Genomic DNA, 22,615 nt, shown 5'->3' with positions numbered 1-22,615 from the left:
AAATACCTAGAAGTTGATGTCCCTATAACTTCCCAGAGTCAGCTAGGTGGATGGACCACTGATTGTTTGAAAGTTTGGATTTGGAGTTTGAAAGTTTGGAACACCTGAGTTCAAATTTGACCTCAGACACATACTAGCTGTGAGACCTTGGGCAAGTCACTTAATCTACATCTCAGTTTCGTCAGCTGTAAAATGGGGATAATAATAGCACTAACCTCCCAGGGATGTTGCGAGGATCAAATGAAATAATAATTGTAAAATTATTATTTTAGCTTAGCACAGTGCCTGGCATATAGTAAGTGCTATTACGAATGTTAAGTATCATTATCATTATTGTTATTACTTAACCTTTGTTTACCTCTGTTTTTTCAACTGTAAAATGGGGATAATAACAACACATACCTAGGGGTTGTCGTGAGGATCAAATGAAATAAAATTTGTTAGCACAGTGCCTGGTATATAATAGGTGCTATTATAAATGCTTATTCCCTACTCCATTCCCTTCTTATGGCCATCTGTAGGCCTCAATTTCCTCATCATAGAAGAATAAATTTAATTTCTGGGCCACCAAGTAAAAACCCAAGACAATATTACTTTATAATGACATCTGTAACAGGTACCTCACAGGATTATTGTGAATTTTATATGAAATTATATATACATGTAAAAAAAACTTTGCAAACTTTAGGGTACTATAAAATGCCAGTTATTGCAATTTGTTTATTTATAAAAGTTTATAAACATAATTCTGCTGGAGAAGACACCTTCCCCCCTACTTTCCCTCCTCACTGCAATGTTAGGGCTGGCTGGGTGATAGGACTCAGCAGGCTCTTCTGTATTCCAGTGCTCTTGTCCAACTCATTGCCACTATTTCCTGGAATCTTAAAAAAAATGAAGTCTGAATCCTCTGTAATATACAAGCACATGTCAGGTGTTAAAAAGGCAAGACAAGTTTGTATTAGCAACTGTAAAGCAGGTGGGTATCTCAACTTAACCTGCCAAATTAAATTTTATTATGAAGGGCAGAAACCATATACCACAGTCCTGGTGCCAGAAATAATACACACACACACACACACACACACACACACACAAACACACACCCCACAGAGTGTTTGAACCAGAGTTTGAACCATCAGTGACCATCAAATCCCAATTCCTCATTTAATGGATGATGAAATTAACTTGAAGCAAAGTTTATAATCAAGGTTATATAACTAGTTAATGGCAAAATGCATGATTTTGAGGGTGGAAACAAGGAGAATGCAGGAAAAAATGAGCCCATACAAGGGAAGAGAAGCATGAAATTAACATTGACTCTAAAATGGCTGCAATACTAAAGTCATTTGAGGGAGAAAAATTAATCTTTAGCAGAAGAAATTAAGACAATAAATTTGGATAATTAGAGTATATTAGAGTACTCAAAAATAACTGTTACATGAAACAGATAAGGGGCAAATTGGAAGGGTAAAAATGTTTTATATATGATGGAAATGCTAGAAAATGTATCATATCTACAATTCTAGATGACAAGCTCTGAGGCATATGGAGAAAATGTCTTAATATGGGTAATTTGCTAAAATTAAAAATCTTTGATTACTACCTGGAAGGATTCTGGGGAAGAGTGGGGGGTATGGTATTCTGTGAAGCGTGGTGGGGGAGGGGGGTCTGTGAAAATTGAACAAAGGGCATGTCATTCTAACCTTCAAAGAAGGATGCCTGAATTCCTTGAACATAATCCAAGAAAGAGATATTGAACTAAATAAATGAAAACCTGAAATGACCTTGTGAGAAATTGGAGAAATAGAGGTGGTATGGTACATTGAGAAGCTTCTTGGCAGAAAGATGAAGACAATTAAAGGGAGAGCCTACTAAGCCACTAGAATGATTAAAGGAGTATAAATAAAGAGCTTGCCCATTGGAGTGCTACTTTGCTGTCTTACTGTGATGTTGATCCAACCTTGGGAGTGACACTGAATTCTGCAGGGTTCTGTCAGGTCTTGCCAAGCTGGCAAAGTTTCCATTGTACTCCTGGCAGTATTTGTTGTCTGAGAACCAGCTTAGGTAGCTTTGGAGAGGTTCATCACAAGAGGGTCAGCCATCAATCAAGTGATGAATTTTTTGTTTTTGGTTGCAGCTGTTCATGGAGTTGGTTTTCTAAGAGGCACAAAAGGGTTTGTAATATGTATCAATGGAGAGAGAATCCACATAGAAGAACTTGCAGATCCTTGAACTATTAAAGTAAGAAAAATCTGCATAAGACCATAGATTTTGAGCTGGAAGAGATCTTAGGGGCCATCTAGTCCACCTCCCTCATATTGTGAATGAAGAAACTGAGGCCCAAGCAGTTTAAGTGATTTGCCTAAAGCCACACAAATAGTGAAAGAGGTGGGATTTGAACTCAGGTCTTCTAAGTTAAATCTAATGTACTTTCTTAGTGTAAGGCACAGACTAAATATCTTAGGAGATCCCATCAATGTTTATTCTGTCTATAGCTTGCCTTTTGAAACATTTGAAGTTTAGTAAACTCAAATTAAGACTAGCCTTAGCAGTGTGTCAAAACTTTGAAGTGGAAGACTGAAGTACAAGTCCCAGTTATGGGACCTGTAAGTCACTTAACCTTCAGGTTTTTTCACAAATGGAGATAATTATACTTCTACTACCTACCCTTATAGAGTTGCTGTGAGGCTCAAATGAAAAAATGTGGGAGGCAGCATGCAACATGGTCCTGGCAGCTAGACAGCTCAGTGGATTATGCTCATCTTCCTGAGGCCAAATCCAGCTGCAGACAACTTACTAGCTGTGTGACCCTAGGCCAGTCACTTAACTTTGCCTCAGTTTCCTCATCTGTAAAATCATTTGGAGAAGGAAATGGCAAACCACTGCAGTATCTTTGCCAAGAAAACCCCAGATGGGGTCATGAAGAGTTGGACATGACTGAACAATAGCATCAACAACAAGGATCTATGTTGCCTGACCCTGGACTGTTTGACATTTTTATAAATCTTGGTTCAGACTGGTCATATAGCTTACCCAGAATCACACAGCTGGTAACTGTTAGAGACAGGATTCAAAGCTAGGTCTCTTGGACTCCAAGTCTAGATCTCTATAAATTCCACCACACTGCCTCCCAATGATGCCCTCATGGGCAACTGTAATCTGTAAGATGGTTTGCCTCCATAGAAAACTTCCCTAGACCAGGGGTTCTTAACGGACTCCCTCCCAACATAGGAATAGATTCAGGGGGTCCATGAACTTGAATGGGAAAAATTACATCTTTATTTTCATTTACCTCTAAATGAAATTCATCATTTCCTTCAAATGTTATTCTGAAAAGGGATCTGTAGACATTACCAGACTGACATAGAGTCCATTACACAAAAAAGTTGAGAACTGCTGCCCTAAAATGTTCTGATTTTTTTTTTTTAAAATTTCTTAATAGTTTTTCTGTCTCCTACCTTGTTGCCATACTATTGGGTATCCCTTTTATCACTCTCAGTGTACCTACCTCTAGCAGCCTCCCTAAATTCTGTGCCTAATTTTCTTAGTTTGAACTTTTGTAGTCTGGGGAACTATATCACTAAGGATGTTAGAAATGGGTACGAATGAACATTAAATAGCTCCAGCAAGGACCAGAGCTTTTGATATATGAATAAAATACAATGTGCTTTAGCACATTGAGGTTGTTTTTTTTTTTGACATCTCTTTTGTATACTCAGAGCTCTCTTTTTGCTTACCTCCTGATTTTTGACAGTATTCTGGATAGCTGAGGTTGGCTGATAAATTGCCTCTGGATTAATGAGACATTATTGTATAAAACTGCTGAGTCTGATACTCTAAATTGATTTCCTATTCATCAGCCGTAAGAGCTGGACAGTCATCCATTGGAGATTTGTGTGGATCAAAGGTCTATGCATGTCTGAGGAGAGGCAACTGTCTTCCCTGGTTTGGTGTCAGAATACTATTATAAGAAATGTGGAAAATCATTAAAATCGAAGGAGAAAGGCCAGGCACATGAAGACGAAAGGCTGAAGTGTTCTAGCAGACCAGGATCATTTGATTTGTTTGCTTTTAAGAGCTGAACACCTGCCAGCTTGGATTATTCATCAGAAAATAAATAGCCTTGGCCAATCATTCATTTAAACCACAGAATAGTAATGTGGGTTCAGTCAAAGTCTACCCAGCTTGCTGATTATACATATATCTGGGTGCACTGGGTTTCAGGCAAAACCAGGCCTTTGAAAGCCATTTCCAAACAGGGACAGAGAATCTATCAAAACCCCCGACCCCAGTGATGCTGATATCATATCACACAACTGAAAAACTGTAATTGAAAATAGAACGTGATACATAGACACACATCCTTCAGTTGGAGACAACTCAGGAAGCTATACAGCCATACAAATAGCCTGATTAAGTTTTAATATTGTAACCTTCCATTTGCAGTAATGTGTATCCAGAAAGTGCCTTGGGAAAGCAGTGCGTCTAAAATTTATAAACCAACCCAGTTTACATATATTGTAGAGATGAGTTATAAGATGAGATTTTCTTTAGTTTGCTTTTCCCTATTCTCCCCCTACCTGTGGGTTTAGGCAAATAATTCTTCCCCAATTTCTAACTAGTCAGTAGGTGAGTTGAGCACAATGGAAATAATCTGCAAGAGCTTTGGCTTCTGAACCAGAGGAGATGTGACATAGAGGATGGAGCCCTGAGTTTGGAAGCAGGGGGCTTCAAATCTCACCTCTTTTTTTTACTTCTTTCTTTTTTTTTAATTAACCTATGTATTCTTGTACAAAGCATCTCAGGGTCTCAGTTTTCTCATCTGAAAAAAGGAGGGAGTTGAGTTCAATGGTCTCCGAGGTCCCTTCCAAAACTCCTGTGGATTTTTTGGCTTCCCCACCAAGAATATACTTGTGTTTTTGTCAGTGTAGGGAGCACCTAGTGATGCATTTCATCTACCAATGCAGATCAATTATTGGGTACACTGAGAGATTAGGCCATTTCTCAGCATCATATAGCAGCCTGTGTCAGGGACTGAATTTGAATTTACACTTTTCTGATGCTGAGGATGACTACTCTCCATTAACTGTCACACTGCCTCATTACTTTAACCTTGTGTGACTTGGTAATAGCTATCCTTCCAGCTTCCTCTTCCATATAATTTTAGAGCTGGAGAGGACATTATATCTAATCCAACAGTTCTGTTTGACAGATGAGTAAACTGTGGATGAAGAGAGATTAAATAACTTGTCTAAGGTCCCACACCTACCTAGTGGCAGAACTATAATTAGTATCTATACCACATGACTCCAAGGTCCGTATTTCTTCCCACTATACCATGCTTCCTCTGATTAGTGCCATCATTTCATTTTATAGATAATGAAAATGAGGCCAAGAGAGGTGCCATGCCTTTCCCAGAATTACACAGCTGGTTATTAGCTGTAACTCAAGTCAGCTATTAATTACAGTGCTATTTCTGAGATATTAGCCTGTGTCTTTTATCAGTTGATGCCCTCTGCTGCGGAACATCAGACATGTCATTGTTAACTGATTCCATCAGGATATCTAAAGACATTTGGATGGGAGTCTGTGACCTGAAGTGGTGAGCTCCCATCATTTACCCAATCACTGAGTCTTTCTTACTTTTATAGATATGGATCTAAGATCTGACTGATATTCTCATCTTAGAGATTCTGCTTGACTCAGGACTGCTATGGGCATGGCAATCCATGTTTGCAGAAAGTCTGTGAGCCTCTAAAAATCAGCCTGTTTGCTGGGCTACTTTCAATATAATTATAGAGCAGTTAGAAAATCGGAACGGAAATCTTTATGTCAAATCTATATGTCAATCCAATGGGTGGTAACTGGGAAGTACACAGGTAAATCTAAATACCTCTAAGAATTAGCAATTGGTGGAAGGGATGGAAGGGAAACATGGCTACTACCAATCTAATTTCAGACGCTGAGTGGAGGTTTGCTAATAGAGAGTTAATTTGAAAACCGAGAAGCAAGAAAAAAAAATAAAGTCACCAACTTGCTTGGCAGTCTCCATGCTGGTCAATGCCTTCTGTAAATATAGCTCATTTTGATCAATCTCTCCACTCCCTATGAATCACTCAGGCACTCTAGTGTTCCTGTTTCTATGTTTATTCAGAATTTATTCTCTTCAGTGAAATCCCTACAACCACATATTTTCCAATCTTTTCTTATTCCCTCCATAGTAGCATAGATTATGCACCATTAAATATAACCCCTTATATGTTCAAATGGTAACATGGGGTACCTGTTATGTGCAAGACTCTAGAGGGTATGGAAAGGAATAAGAAAAGATTCCCAACTGTAACAAGCTGATAATTTGGCCTACCCTTTAGTTGACCAAATGAGCCAAGTACCTTCATATCTCCTGTGGGAAGCTGCTGTTGAGTTTCCAAAGTATGCCCCAAATACTAGATTACAAACAAAGCAGATACCCACCCTGCCCCAACTGCTTAGTCTTGTCTGTCACTGCATTGATGAGCTATGGCCTCAGAGAGTGAGAAGAAAGGGACAGGATAGATGGGTTACTGGGTGGAGCAGCCATCTCTGAAAATGAATTCTGTTCTAAAATAATATGAAGGAAATGGTATGATCTAGATCAGGGGAACCTGGTGGCCTCAAGGCCACATGTGGCCCTCTAGGTCCTCAAGTATGGTCCTTTGAATCCAAACTTCATAGAACAAAATCCTTTAATAAAAGTATTTGTCCTGTAAAACTTGGCCTCAGTCAAAGCTCTGTGCTTGAGGACTTAGAAGGTCACATGTGACCTTGAGGTTGCATGCTCCCCAACCCTGGACTAAGCTTTTAATGCCTTAATTCTCTGATTGAGGATTGTGTGGTTCTGATTTATTCATGATTTTTTTTTGATCAGGGGATTGCAAAGGAGAGGGTGGAGATGTGTCTATTTGATACCCAAACATCTGGTCAATTCAGTCTAACATACATTTAAACCAGCCACTTGAAATCATATGGGAAAAAAATAAACCAAAACTAAATGAATGACTGATTCTGATCTAATCGATAATATTTGGACCATAATAGTTGACATCTATATGGTACTTTAAGGTTTACAGAGCACTTCACATGCATTATCTTGAGCCTCCTAACAACTGTCAGGCAGGTATTATAGATGTTGTTGTCCCCCATTTCATAGACAAGGAAGCCTCAGAGAGATTGAATGACTTACTCGTGGTCATAAAACTAGATTTAGAAGCAGGATTTGAACCTAGGACTTTGTGACACTATGGCTGACATTATCAATTGTGCCTCCCCACCCTATGAACATAGATAGGGCTTACTGCATGAAACAGTGGAAGGTGGTGCTGGATTTGGAGTCAAACCCAGTGGTGCTGGGTTCGGATCCTGACTCTGCCATGACTGCCTTTGGGACCTTGGGCAAATTACTTCTCTAGGCCTCTGTTTCCTCATGACAAAGTGGAGTCAATTACCTCAAAGGTCTCTTCCAACTTTAAATCTATGATCTATTTGAAAGCAAGAAGAAATCTTTGAAAGAGGAATAGCAAATAAAATGTTAGTCTTGGAATCAGGAAGACCTGAATTTAAATCCTATTTCAGATACTTATTGCCTAGAAAAATGACCCTAGAAAAGCAACTTAACTTCTCTCAGCCTCAGTTTTCCTCTTCTGTCAAATGGGATAATAATATCCCTTCATCACAGGGCTGTTGGAAGGATCAAATGAGATAACATTTAAAGCTCTTCATGAACCTTAAAATTCTATGTACATCCTAATTATTATTATGTTTTCATCTTAGCACTCATTGATTTCTACTCTATTTCATTTTAACCTATACCATGATAAACTTTCCTTGAAGCATGTAGAGACTAGTTTTTTTGCCTACAACCCCATGGCATAGTGAAATGGGAAGCCTTGGGCTTTCTTTTTTTATCCAGAGGTTTCCACAAGGAGAGGGAAATAATTATATCCCCGGAGAAGCTTAATTTGGTTTGATTCAGCTCAGCTTAGGTCAGTTCAAATATATCCTCTGTGTATCCCCTGGGTATAGTTCCCAGATATTACCATGGTGGTGGGACAGTGGCCTTGTGTATTTCATGGATGTGTGTGGGAATATTAGAAGTGGAACTCAGGTTCACCATTTCATTGTTTTCCTGGTTGGAGGGGAGAAATTGGAATGGATCCAGAAGGCTGCTTTCTCTCCTTTCATGCATCTCCTTGGGCTACCTTGTCACATCCTACAGAACTGTGAAGTGAAAAATAAGATAGCATGTTTTTTTACAGCTACCCCCAAGTGAAAGGGAGATGTGGAACTACAAATAAACTAAAACAAAAGACAAACAGGCAAGGAGCTGCAGTGGTTTAAATTTCACCTAATTAGCTGACTGCAGAGTAACTAAATCCAAGAAATATCAGAAATGACAGCTTCTACCTCTCAAAAGATTAAAAAATATTGTCATTATCTATGTTGTATGGAGGATAAAATTATTTAATGCATATTATTATTTTGTGAATTTAACCCCTAGCCCTTCCAAGAGTCACACAAACCTAGTAAAAAGAAGTATTACCTAGATCTAGAAAATAACACTTCTATCCATCCACCTCCAGGGAAACAGTGAAAGAATGAGATGACAAAGACAGTCAGGTGAATGACCATATTTTTTTCTTCTCCAAGATGATCCTGACCAGGATAGTGGGTATATAAAAAACATAATATTTAGGAGGATACTAGGATTCTTGATAGTGGTTAATGTGACGTTAGTTCTAGGATGGTGGGACATGAATTTGGGGCAACTCGAGAAACCCTGGTGCCCACTACAGCTTTGAATTGCACTCCAACTAAAGGCCCTTCTGACAACTCTTTGAAAGTCAGACTTAGAGACTTAGGCTATGCCAGACTTGTTTATAGTCATATGTCATGATGTTTACTTACCTGGATGGTGTATGGAAAAAGAAATGGACTTGAAGTCTGCAGAGCCTCCCACCTTGATACATACCTGTCATTCTCTAACTACATCACTATCTCCTGTTTCTGTGGCTTTTCAAGGCTGTCCCCCATGCCTGGAATCCTCTTTCTCCTAATCCCCACCACTTAGAATCTCTTGACTTAGCTCAAGTGCAATTTCCTACAGGAGACTTATGATTCTTCGCATTATTAGTGCCCCCAAGTCCCAGCATATCCCTCAAATTACTTTGCATTTTCTTTTGTAATTTTGCATTTACTTATATAGAATATGAATATCTTGTTTGATATGTCTACATGGGTTGCCAAAATGTATAAACTTGAAGCTAGCAGGTGGCATGGATTTGGAATTTGCCTCAAACCTTTTCGAGCAAGACTTTGATTTCTGCCTTCAAGAGGGTAAGAGAACGGTCATGGTTGGATGATTGGTCCTTTCCTTGCCTATATCTAAGAAAGGTGTAAGACTAGATTAATGTCTATCCTATTTACTAATATTGCTAGTATAAGGATACGGTAGATTCAGAGCAAAACATATTTAAAGGAGCAGGGTAGTCCCAAGCTTAACCTGTCAGCTTGACTCTTTTCTATCAAAAAACACCATCACAAATCACATATAAGTAAATAAATTCATTTATCTAAGCAAATCGAAGTTGAAGGAGTTATATAAGTTAGAATATAACAGAAAATATATCAGAGTAAATGAGCTCTTTAGATAGGAGTGAGGTGAAATCTCAGCTTAAAACAAAGGGAGGGCCCAATTTCACCAAAGGGAAGGTGTTTCTCTCTCTCTCTCTCTCTCTCTCTCTCTCCCCTTCCCTCTCTCTCCCCCTCCCTCCTGTAAAGACAAAGTAGAAATCAGGGACATATTGAGGAGGTGCCTTCCTCTACATGCCTGTAGCTTTCAAAATCTTTCCTTTTGTCTCTCCTGAAGAGTACTTGGCATTATACATGACTCTTCTTAAAAAAAAGGCCCTGACATCAATCCCTCCCTTGATGTTGGTACTCAGTCTCACATCAAGCTCAGCATCTCTCTGCCAGTATGGAGTCATATCTCCTTCCCCACACCATACACAGCAGCAAACAAAAGCCTGATTATACTCAGCTGTGCATCTGTTTTTTCCTCCTAGTAGAATATAACCTCTGTGACTATAAGGGTTGTTCTCCATTTTGCCTTTGTATTCCCAGCATCTAGAAATAGTGTCTGATACATAGTATGTACTTAATGCTTGATGAACTGAACTGAATTTATACTTGCTAGTTATATGAGCATAGACAAGTTCTTGGGTCTCTCTGAGCCTCAGACTCTTCCTCTCGAAAAATGGGGAGTTTTTCAAACCTTAAACTACTTTCAGAAATGTCAGTTATTATCAGATGGAAATATTGATTGATGAAATATTTTATTACTTATTTGGTCTTTTGTATAAAGGTCACCTATGACTGTAGGAAGCTCAGCCATCTGACAGCTGTCTAAGCATAATATAATTGTATTACTACAAGGGTCCAGAAAATAACTTTACAAGGTGATTTTACGATTAATGCAAGTAATTGTTTTACATGTTTAGACTTATTGCTTCTTTTCCATGTCATCTAAAAGATTCAGTCATTGGACAAATCCTTATACATGCCCTTTTTACAAGTTCTGCTTTTGCCTCTCCTGGCTCCCAGAAATCTAAGATACTAAAATATTTTAGCAAAGCCAACAGACAAAGACACTGTCTGACTGCATATTCTATATTCATAGCCCTCTAACTGTCCACTGAGAGAAAGAAGGTTTGTTTTACAGTCACTTCTCCAGCAAGAAGGTTGTTCATCACAATGAACCAAAATCCAACTGTCTTTTATTATTAGCTTCATTTATATTTTCATATTTATTGTGTTGATTGTTGGTCTGGTTCTGCTTACTTTATTCTGCATCAATTCCCCATCATGTTGGTCATTTTTTTTTAGGATGGAATAGTACCCCATTACACTTCTGTGCCACAATTTGCTTACCTATTTTCCAATTGATGGGTTCCTACTTTGATTTTAGTTGTTTCTCACTATCATAAAAATGTTATTATGAAGCTTTTAGTATATATTGGGTCTTTCACCTCACCTGGCTATATGGTCAGCAGCAGAATGGCTGGGTCAAAGGATACAAATAGTCTATTGATTTTCCTTACACAATGCCAAATTGTTACATAGAATGGTTGAATAAATTTATAGTCCTACTTTGGTCATTTCATCTTATATCATCTTTGCAACTTTGATGAGAATCCCCAGAGTGATTTTAATTTGCATTTCTCTTATCATTAGTAATTTAAAGTATTCTTTCATATAGTTATTGATAGTTTGCAATTCTTTTGAAAACTGTTCATATCCTTTTACCACTTATAAACTGGAGAATGACATTGGTACTTTTCTGGCCTACCCATCACTTTGAAATACTCTCTATAACCATTTCAACAAAATGGCAATATATTCCTTTGAAGGGAACATTTTAAAATAGAGCCATAGGATGGAAGTTCTCTGGGTGGGTGGGGGATTTTTTGACTGGGAAAGGAGCCATTAAAAAAAAAACAAACAAAGGTATTACAAATTACAAATATTTAGAACATATCTACTAGCCACAAGATATTCATAAATGCTTACTATATATAGTAAGTGTTACATGTAAGTAACTTGTCCTTGTATATTTACTGTTTACATACTTCTACTAAGGCCTTCCTTACATTCATAGAGAAAACTCGTTAGTCTGCAAAATATTTTCTTTCTTTAGATCATATATGTTAATGATGCTGTGATTTCCAGGAGGGGAAATAAGGTGTCCGTCCCCCATTCCAAAATCAGTTTTGTTTTATATGCAGAACACTTTGAATATTCCTAATATTTCTCTCTTTCTCTGTGTCACTCTTTCTGTTACCCTCTCTCCTCCCTCCCCTCTCACAGGGCTGATAGTATACCTTGGAATGATGGCTGGGGCCTTCATCTGGGGTGGCCTGGCAGATAAGCTTGGGAGGAAGAAAGTCCTTGGCATGTCTCTTGCAATCAACGCCTCCTTTGCATCCCTCTCCTCTTTCGTGCAGGGCTATGGTTTCTTCCTCTTCTGCCGCCTTATCTCTGGTATAGGGTATGTACATGAGGAACATAAGATATGTCACTCTGAGTCTAACCAGTGATCAAAGGAGAAAGAACATTGACTCTGGGAGCCTTCTGAGGTCTTTTCCAGTTCCAGGTCTATGATCTCTTTGTAGCTTCCTGCAAGCTTCCCCAGTGACATGTGGGAGGGGCTATATGCTATGATCTATCCAGATGTGTGTTCTGTCTCTGCTGATCTTGGTCTTGGGAGAAATAGGATACAGTGATAATAACCTCCTATGATATTGCAGCCCTTTATCTCTTCTCTAAAAATTAGATGAAGTAAGAAATCCCTTGTCAAAATGTTTTCTAGAATTTCTAGCAGGGAAGAGAGATGGATGGTGATATATTTGGAACAAAGCCTTACATTTTAGAATTAAGTTTAGAAATAAAATGTCCACAATATGATCACAAATGAGACACTTTCAATTAAATTCACATTTATTAGGCTAGTTGCTATGCCACATACTGCTGGTTCCAAGACTGACATAAGACTTTCCCTGTTCTCCTGGACCTTATAGTCACCAGAGTTATGAACTAGTGAGTTGGGCATTTTTGACATATGAAAGAAATCTGAGGTCTGATAAAAACAGCAAACAATAGTGACTTAAAAAACTGAAGATCAAACAAATACACCTCCTCCTTTTAACAGAGAAGGAATGGATTTGAAATGCTGAATAAGATAGGTATTCTTATAGATGGCCATGGTGTTGATTTGTTTTTCTAGACTCTACATATTTGCTATAAGGGAGGGTGTTTCTGAAACTCAAAGCTTGGTTGGTAATAATAGTTACACAAAAATACCAGCAAAAACATTTGGAAATTAAAAAAAGAAAGATAGCTAGAGGCAGCTTAAATTAAAGTAATAAGCAATCTAGTATGTTATTCTCTATATAGTTCTTAAATCTACTAAGCAGAAAATGAAAAAAAAATTGGCATCAAGATCATAGTATCATACCTAAGATATAGGAGTAAATTGGGTGCTTAAATTCCACATTGATTTGTCTCAATCAGAAGGACTTCAGCCACCATAGAGATAATCCCTTGCTCTGAATATAACGAAATAAAGTTTCTGAGCTTTTTGCTTGAAATTGCCCCCTAAGTTTATCAAAATGCTTCTAGTTGTTTTATTTTTATTCATCATATGTTCTAGCCTTATTAACTAGTCAATTTATGGTAGTTCCCTAGCTTTGTCTTAGTTTAATCTGGATGACCAGTCAACTTCTTAATGAAACTTAGTTCCTCCATTTTATTTTAAAAATATTCATCAGGGGCTCTGCAATTCTGTCACCTCTCAACATGACACACTATCTGGATATGTAAGGGGGTGGGGTCAGTAGTAGATGATGCTTGTTACCTTCCCTTTTCTATGCACACCTTGATTCTTCCTCTTCGTTTTTTTCTCCCCCTCAGGATCGGGGGGTCCCTCCCCATTGTATTTGCCTATTTCTCTGAATTCTTATCTCGTGAGAAGAGGGGAGAACACCTCAGTTGGCTCTGCATGTTTTGGATGATTGGAGGAATTTATGCTTCAGCAATGGCCTGGACTATTATTCCACACTACGGTAAGCACTCTAGGTTCAAAGTATTCATCTCATGTATGTGTTTTTACTAGTGTTAATACCTATAGCCAAATACCCTTTTCCTCCTTTCTCCTGTTCTTGAAACATTCCCTTAGACACGGTTTTTGGATGACTCTCTTTTATTCTAAAACCTTGTGATCCTCCTGAAATAACACAACATGATATTTGGAAAGAAAAGTCTACCTGGAAATTATGCAAGTTTTCCTTCTCTCTCATTGGTCATTATTAATATTTTTAAGAGGCAATAGAAAGAAATGATAGGCGCATTTCATAACTCATAGAACTGGAAAGAGGCAAAAGAGAGCATATAGTTCAGTTACTTTACCTGTAGAAAAGGTATTTTTATTCTCACATTATAGTTGTGTCAAGAAACACATAGAGCCATGGTAGGCATATCTCCCCTGCATTAACATAGATCAGTTCACATAAGTATGTAGGTACAGGGAAAGACTATCTAAGGCAGAGCCTCCTAATTGGTTTCTGTGCTTCCAATTTCTTCTCTCTCCAATCCATATAACCTTCCTGATTCACAGGTCACATATCATTTTAGGGGTATATATATATATGTCAGTAATTACATTTCTGGGTAGGAGAATTTGTTGGAAGGTACTCTACTAGCACTGGTGTTTTAAAGACTGACCACAGTGGTTATGATGAGATAAAAATACATGAGCAATCAGTATTAGTGAAGTTTTGAGTGGTGACTTGGGACCCAAAGCAGGGCTCAGATTGGTGATCACCCCCAGTGGAAAAGTACAAGGGTGGAAGTGGTAATAGAAGGGAGTAGATGTATATGAGAAACTTTGTAAATGTGAAATTAATAGGACTTGGCAACTGACTAGGCATAAGAAATAAGGAAGAGAGAAGAATAAAAGGTAACATCAAGGTTTGAATGCTAGAGACTAGGTGAATGATAGTGTCATTGGCAAAAAGAGTAGAATCAGAAGTAGGAGTGGGTTTTTTGAGGAAGATAATAAATTCAATTTGGGGCATGTGCATTTGAGATTCTGGTGGTATGTCCAGAAGGTAAGAAGTTGGAGATGCTGGTTTGAAGTGTGGGGTAGAATTCTATAAATATCAGTTGCAGGATTTATCTGTATAGTGGTATGACTTGGAGTTGCAGAGCTAATTACTTTGCCATTATACAATGGAAATAGTACTAGATTAATAATTAAAGTTTCAAATCCTGGCTTACTAGTGTGACCTTGGTCAAGTCAATAATCTTTCTGTGGCTCTAAATCCTAGCTTTAAAGTGAGGAAGAATTGGACTAGATGGGGGCAGGGGGATTGTACTTCTGAGGTCCTAGTTTAAAATTTATAATCCCAATTCACCAAACACTCCTCCATTTGAATTTTCTTTGAGAGTATCTGTGAACAATGGGAGCTGTATGTGAAAAAAATCTGGTCTAGGAAAATCATGGGATTTTCTGTCTAAAACAGAGACCATATCTACACCCGCAGAATAAAATGAAGAATAGAACAGTTTATTGACAATTTCCAGTGATGTAGACAGTATATCTGAATATTTAGCATGAAAATTCCAGCTTTCCTGAAAGACAGATTCTGTAATTTTTATCTGATTTTTTTCTATTATCTAGCATTTTTTTTTGTTTATCCATTTTTTAATTTTGTTTTCCTATGCTTGTATTTCCTAGTCAGAAATAGTTTGAGGAGATTCTTGATTTTTATCTGAATATTCTTCCCTTTTTCCCTTCTCTTTAATACCATTCCATAAAAGTTGATATTTACAAATGAATCACATAACTAAATTAAAGAGTACTTTTCTTGGGGCAGGGGAATTAGAAATGTAAATTGCTTCTAGAAGAAACAGAGGTGCAGCATGATCAAGCAAATCACTTAATTTCTCTTGGCTTCAGTTTCCTCATCTGTAATCTGAACAGGGTGGTAGGCCTATAAAAAATCCAGTTCAAAAATTCTGTGAATCCATTCTTAAAAAGTAGAGAATTGGTGGAGTTATAAAGATTATTTCTAACCTTCAGACAAATTTTGTCACAGATAGCCAAATAACTGATGTAGATACAGACTTGAATTATCAAGATAATTAACTACATTTTGTTGTATGTACAAATGTAGATTAAGTAGCTAAGTGTTAAGATACAGATCTTAAGCAGTCTAATTAGAAGCATATTTACAGGATTGCCTGGGATCCTGTGCTTTAGAAAGCCACAGTGACTAGTTTAAGGTCTTTCTTAATTGAGACTGTCAGTACATAAAACTTGAGGATAAAAATTTTACCAAAATGTATAATATTATTTTATAGTTGTAGAATTGTATAGACTCTATATTTTTCAATTTGTTGTAAATTTTTCTTAAAGATCTTTAAAGTAAGACCAAACCCTAGGCCAGACCCTTTATTTTACAGATGATGAAATTATTTAATTCCCTTAGGTTGTGAGAAGTTTGGGAGAGACTCTATAACTGTGCATATTTATATAGTACTTCAAGACTTATAAAGCTCTTTCCTCACAAAGAGGCTAAGGTAGGCTAGTGTAAGTTTTATTCCCATTTTGCAAAGGAAGAAACCGAAACTCAGAAAAAGTTAAGTGTCTTTCACAGGATCCTACAGCTGATAATTTCCAGAGCCTGAATTCCAACCAAGATCACTCCTGATTCTGTATCCAGTATTCTTTACATTTGCAAAGCTAATGATTTTGTTAGTATGTATTAATCATGTATGATGCCTTAGTATTTGTATATTAGTACTTTTATTGTATGATGCCTCACGTTTTACAACATACTTTCATGTGCATTATCTCATTTGATTGTCATAAAAACCTGTGAGGGAGGTCTAGTAGGTATTAATATTCCCATTTTATTGATGAAAAGTCTAAACTTATAGGAATTATGTAATCTCCCCATGTTTACACAGCTGGTAAATAATAGAACTGGGATTAAAACTCAGATCTCATTGCTGGTCCTCTTTTCACAATAACACCGTACCTCTAAAACAGACTATTGCTAGAACGGTTGGATCCAGAGGCTAAGCTAGTAGGCAAGGTATTAACATACAAAGTCAGGAAATTTTAGCAGTTTGCTTAGTCTACTCTTCTTTTTTCTTTCCATTACTCTCAAAAATAAATACATTATTTCCACTATGAATCAAATGAGTCAAGTTTGATGTTTCAGAAACTGCATCTCTAAAGTGTAACACATTTCTACTATTGTTAATATTGTTTGATTTTACTCTTTCTCATAAAGCAAGGATACATGGGGGACTGACTAATAAGACTGCTTTTCTGTGTAGTTTGAAGAATCAATATCATTACTGTATTTTCAAGCATCATAAAAGGGTATAGTGGTTCAAAGTCTGACAAACATGAGTTTGGGTGAAACTGTGACTAAGGTGGGGGGGCTGGGATTTTGCCCTGGAGGAGTGATTCTTCCCATGACAATTCTCATGGACTTCTACAGGGCCTATGTTGTTTTGTTCCACTCTCAATGTCTCCTCTCTTCTTTTTTGACTTTTGTTTACCACTGATTCTTCCTGGATATAGGAGTTTGGGGATCATTGGCTATCCTGTAGTAACTAGAACTAGGTTCTCTGGAAGATGAACTACCCCCTTTTCCCAACACAACACACCTCTACCTTACTAGAATCAACTTTTCTCTGCATTGTTTTGCCCTCTGCCTTCCTCACTCCATCTTCCTCATCACCTCTAAACTGATTTTTTTTTCTGGATACCAAAACTCCTAGTTATGGCTCTGTTGAAACACCAGGAAGGAAAACTAGTGATCTCAAAAGGTTTTCCTGGTAAGCCACCTTGGTTTTCTAGGTCTAACAAAACTCTTTAAGGGAAGGAATTGTCTTTAACATTTGTATTCTCAGCATCGACCACAGAACACATACATGTTGATGGGTTGATTGGAATGATTGACAAAAATGAGGCAGTTGGACTAGCAGATATCCCAGGGCCCTTCCTTCTCTAATATTCTGCAGCTCTCTGATTCATACTCACTGCTCTGGAAAATCTGAGTATCTATTATGAGAGATTAATTCCTATTTCAGCCAGAAACACCAGCTGTTTGTGAAATCCTGATGGAGAAAAGTAGGGCAGCTTCAAAGAACATGAAATTGAACAATATCTCCTTTTGAAAAACTCTCCCTCCAGAAATACATATTACTCCAAATGCTGGGAAGCAGCCCACCATTAGGGTTACTTTAATGCCTCAAAGGTCTGGCCAGTGAATGAGACAAACTCAGATTATTGAAAGTGAAGTAACCATAGGAGGGATGAAAGAGTAATGAAACCGGGATAAAACATGTGCATTTGTTAGAAACAATAGCAACAACAGGAAGAAATCTCTATTGGGCAGTTTTTCTAAGTTTTGGAGTTGGAGAGGCTGCCTGTGTTTCCCTGGCCACGCTACAGAGTTGGAGATCCATAGGAATTTTGAACAGCTTCACTTTTGACTTTGCCAGATTAATTTTAGGGCATTGGTTGAGAAAGTGTAAGCACAGTTTTGGTCTTTGCCTGTTGTTCTACTGCCCCTGCTGGGAAAAAGGAAAGGTTTTTAAATTAAAATGAAATGCCCTACAGAAATCAAGATGCTGAGAAGGCCAACCCTGAGGAGAAGGGAAGTTTGGTTTTGAAAGAATGAATTGAAAAGACATTCTTTTTTATTGAGGTGGCCAGCTGTATTTTAAGTAACTTCTATCTAGTGGTTTCTTTTCCCCCAACTGTAAGACCCTTTGACCTCTTCCATCAAATGAGCAAACTGAGCAGCCCTAACACCCGTGGACAAAGAATGTATTTGTTGTGTCCAGTCTTTGTGGGATGCGATGTCAGGCACAGAGAGTATAAAGATACAGTGCCTGTCCTTATAGGAACTTTGTTGATAAAATGAATTACAGTTATAATAGCAACTGACTCTTTATAGAGGACTATAATAATAACAGATTCATAATATAGGTTGTCTTGAAGGCCTTTTTGCAGGTTTAGGCTATCTTAAAGCTTACAGATTTAAGCTACATTAAAACTTAAAAATGAACTAAGACTTTTGGGACACCCCATATAATGTTTTGAGGGTTGCAAAGCAATTTATATACATACCTTGATTGAGCCTTACAAGACTCCTATGGGACTAAATGCTATAGGCATTATCACTCTCATTTTATGGGTAAGGAAACTAAAATTTATAGAAGTTAAGTGACTTGCTCATTAGTAAATATCAGTGGTAAGGGTTTAAACTTAGGTTTTCCTGCATCCAGGTTTAGCATGCTGTAAACTACACCACTCTGCTTCTTTATAAAGCAAACAGAGACCAAACAAATGAAGTTATAACTCAAAAGCAATGGGAATTTTCTTTTAATATAAAAACCAGAACTATCCAAATGAACAATATCCCTTTCAAAGGAGTCTCTCTTAAGACTAGATAATGACATTTACATATGGTTTTAAGGTTTGCAAAGTGCTTTACATAGATTAACTCATTTATTTCCTCCTCATAACCCTGAGGTAAGTGCTATTATCATCCACATTTAACAGATGAAGAACCTGAGGCTGAGAGAGGTAATGTGGCTTGCCCAAGGTCACACTGCCAGTAAGTGTCTGAGGCAGGATATGATCTTTGGTCTTCCTAACTCCAAGCCCTATAAACAATCCATGGCACAACTTAACTGCCTTATACTTATTCTTAGAATGCTTCCATCAATATATAGATTCTTAGGGTCAGACAAGATCTGTATCCTCTTCATTTGATGTAGGAGGAAACTGAGATGCAAACCTAACATGAGCTTCTCAGAGTCACTCAGCAAGTCAGAGATAGAGATTGGATCGGAGCCCATGTATCTGCTTCCTAGCCCAGTACTCTTTCCAATGTCTTATGCTAATCAAAATGCCTTTGAAACATGTCTTCTGCAGCTGCCTTCTGTGCTGGTGAATAAGCCAGACAAGAAAAACAGTCTTCCTAATTCATAGCTATACCTCATTTTTGACCAAAAAAAATATTACACAACTTCATCCAGTAGATCACACTTTCCACTAGAAATGACTTTGAATGACTTTTGTTTATTATTTAAAAAATCAAGTATATATTCAAGGGAGAGATATAGCATTCCCCATCCACTACACCAAAGGTATTTTATAAAGGATCTTATGGCAGTTCCTAAAAAGTTGTTCCCCCAAGGAGTTTGAGAAACGGGAACACTGTTGGAATAAATTTATAGCTTCTTCAGGGGATTGCTATGGTGGGGACGTGACACATTTGTACATCTAGGTTCTAGTGTATTTGCTAACATAATAATTTAATTACCTTATAAGCATAGCTTCTTTGGCAAGGGATCTAATCCAGAGAGAAATGGGTTCTGGTGTTTTATTACAGGCTGGGGCTTCAGTATGGGAACCAACTATCATTTCCACAGCTGGAGGGTGTTTGTAATTGTCTGTGCTCTGCCATGCATGGCATCCATGGTTGCCCTGAAGTTCATGCCAGAAAGTCCACGCTTTCTATTGGAGGTAAGTTAGCATGTTCCAAAATAATATTTCATGTTGAATTCAATAAGCAACCAACCAAAAGACGGGACTTGGCTGTGTTTTCGCACTTTCAGGAGCCTATATCTTTTCTTTCCTTTACTTCCTAGACTCTGGTGAAACACTTACACCCAAACTTGGGTTGGTTCCTAGTTTTTATGACTGCATTTTCAAATGTTTTTATCTTCTAGAAGTTTACTTCTTGAATGCCAAGAAAATGCAACATCTTGGGCCTTTGGAGACTTATTTTTGAGACTTCCTTCACATTGGTTTATAAATTAGCTTCACCTAGCCTACTATCTTGCTGTCATAACTTCAGGGAGCCTTTAGCACTATGCAGGAAATCAAAGAATAAATGAGATTTTTTTTATTAAACCAAAGATAGCAGAAGACACCAAGGAGCAACTTAAAGCAGTGTTAAGAGGATGGACCGTCTCTCCTATTTCTGAGGCTTGTTACATTGTGTGGGGGAAAGACACTTAGTCATTTCTTTGCTGCTTTGCTGTAAAGCACACAGCAGGGGAATTAACAATTCTGAGAACTGGGAGTTCCAATGAGAGGAGAGTAATGTTCTAAGAGGAATCTAAGGAAAGAAATCCAGAATCTAGGGTCAATGCTAGTATGTAAGGCAAAGAGAAATAGGACATAGGAGACTTTTGATGGTTTCACATGGCTCTTATGGCAAAAATTTCCCTGAATGCTTAAATCTCAATGTCTGATTAGGATCTGACACTAATGTCTTTAGAGAACAGAAATGATAGGTGAAAGGAGGAAAGAAAAAAGAATGACACTTAGAAGGTTAGAAGACATTAGAGCAAAAGATTGTCACAGAAGGAATTAAAGAAATATCTGCTAGATTATCATTATTAAAAGAAATTAATTCATAGTGAATGGTGATATTTTGCACTTCATAGCTAGTTTCATTGCCAAAAACATAGATTATTTCATTGTTTTCAGTATTCCTTTCACTGATACAGGTCATAACAATTTAACAAATATGTTTTAGTGCAAGTTACTGTTATATGTGTAGTCTTTCTAGGTCTAGACAATCTTTACAAATTGCTATGGGGAAAAAAACCAAAAGAACAAAACCTCATAACCTGGTGGTCAACATTCTGATAATAAACCTCTTGATATTTAACTAGTCTGGCAACAGAAATGCCATTGTCCTTATACTCAAAGCTTTTCCAGTTTGGCAGCAAATGACAGATTTCTCATTTCTTTGACATAAACTTTGTGAACAATGTTTGATCACCATGCAATGAAGAAGCTAGGACTTGGGTGCAGGATACTTCATAATGAAAACATCATTCCTATTTTATGGATGAGATTAAAAGGTAAACTTGATTAAGACTTAAGTGAGTCTCAACTGATAAAAAGGAAATAAAGCCTAGAAGGTACCAAACATTATTATAACTTAGAAGAGCTTTTCCTTCCTAAGGAGCAGGAAGCATAATGAGAGAGACATCCTCCCAAGATAGTTAAATGAAGGCAAGGTGAATGGAAATTGTGACAGTTAGCAGTTGATTTGGAATAATCCTTACCTTGACTTTTCCAGATGGGTAAACATGATGAAGCCTGGATGATTCTCAAACATGTGCATGACACCAATATGCGGGCCAAGGGGGCACCTGAGAAAGTATTCACAGTAAGTATGCAACTGCCTTCAGGAAGCCAGCCATGACTGTTTTAAAACAGGTGTTCTGTGCATTAAAATAACGGACTCCTCCAACAAGTAAACCACCCAAACAATGCCTTCTACTTTTCCTCCTCACTAATCAGTTTCCATCATTTCCATCAACTTCTACTTCAAAATTCATCTCTTCTAAGAATTGATATCTGATCACATTGACCATTCTAATATCCCCTATTCCCTTGGGACTTTCATTTCCAATCTAGATCATAAATTTTTTCCACTTTTTGGCACTTTATGAATCTCATTTTTTTTATGTCTATATATTTCAGTTTTCTTACTTAGAATATAATCTCTTTGAAGAAGGGCATGGTGTCTTCCAGGCTGTCCTCAGCAGGAGGTCAACTTCTCTGTGTCATTTTGTGAGTTCTGTAGCTCCAGTTTGTTCAGAGTAACCTTTTACATGAATTGGAGGAGGTGGAAGCGGGAGCCCCACAGTTTCTACTCTGCCATCTTGACTCTGCCCAGAAAAACTTGAGACATGATTTCAATCAATCCACAAAGTCTCAAATCAAAAAATTCCTCCTCACCCCTAACAGTGGAGTGTGTGTGTGTATGTGTGTGTGTGTGTGTGTGTGTGTAGAGAGGTGTTAAGGACTTTCCTCTGAGGGGGGAGTTTGCTAAAATGTGGAAGGTGCTGACTATACATATGTCTAATAAGAGTAATTAGTTAAAGGAGAAAGCTACCAAATAGTGTCATTCCTGTCTAGCCTACCTACCCTTTTGCTTCCAGCAGGGGGACGGTTATCATCAGCTTC

General features: G+C 37.7%; 1 protein-coding gene and 1 long non-coding RNA gene across 6 annotated transcripts in view; one reads left to right on the top strand and one right to left on the bottom strand.

Annotated features, from left to right (window-relative positions):
* SV2B (synaptic vesicle glycoprotein 2B) overlaps positions 1-22,615 on the top strand; it is a 184,391-nt gene that overhangs the window by 134,933 nt on the left and 26,843 nt on the right. For all 5 annotated transcript variants that reach the window (XM_069098528.1, XM_069098527.1, XM_069098530.1 and 2 more), the window contains exons 3-6: positions 11,902-12,082; positions 13,504-13,655; positions 20,016-20,149; positions 21,723-21,812. In XM_069098528.1, coding sequence (XP_068954629.1) covers positions 11,902-12,082; positions 13,504-13,655; positions 20,016-20,149; positions 21,723-21,812 — 557 coding nt within the window. The remainder of the gene's footprint in view (positions 1-11,901; positions 12,083-13,503; positions 13,656-20,015; positions 20,150-21,722; positions 21,813-22,615) is intronic.
* Positions 691-12,035, bottom strand: LOC138169246 (uncharacterized). Its single transcript, XR_011170309.1, has 2 exons — positions 11,916-12,035; positions 691-881 (listed from the first exon to the last, which is right to left on the bottom strand). It is a non-coding gene; the product is annotated as an uncharacterized lncRNA (long non-coding RNA).

The sequence above is a fragment of the Petaurus breviceps genome, unplaced genomic scaffold, assembly GCF_028583685.1.
Source record: "Petaurus breviceps papuanus isolate PSGF00001 unplaced genomic scaffold, PetGlider_PUasm1.0 37, whole genome shotgun sequence".
Classification (NCBI taxonomy): Eukaryota; Metazoa; Chordata; class Mammalia; order Diprotodontia; family Petauridae; genus Petaurus; species Petaurus breviceps.
This window is presented reverse-complemented; position numbering and strand designations above follow the sequence as displayed.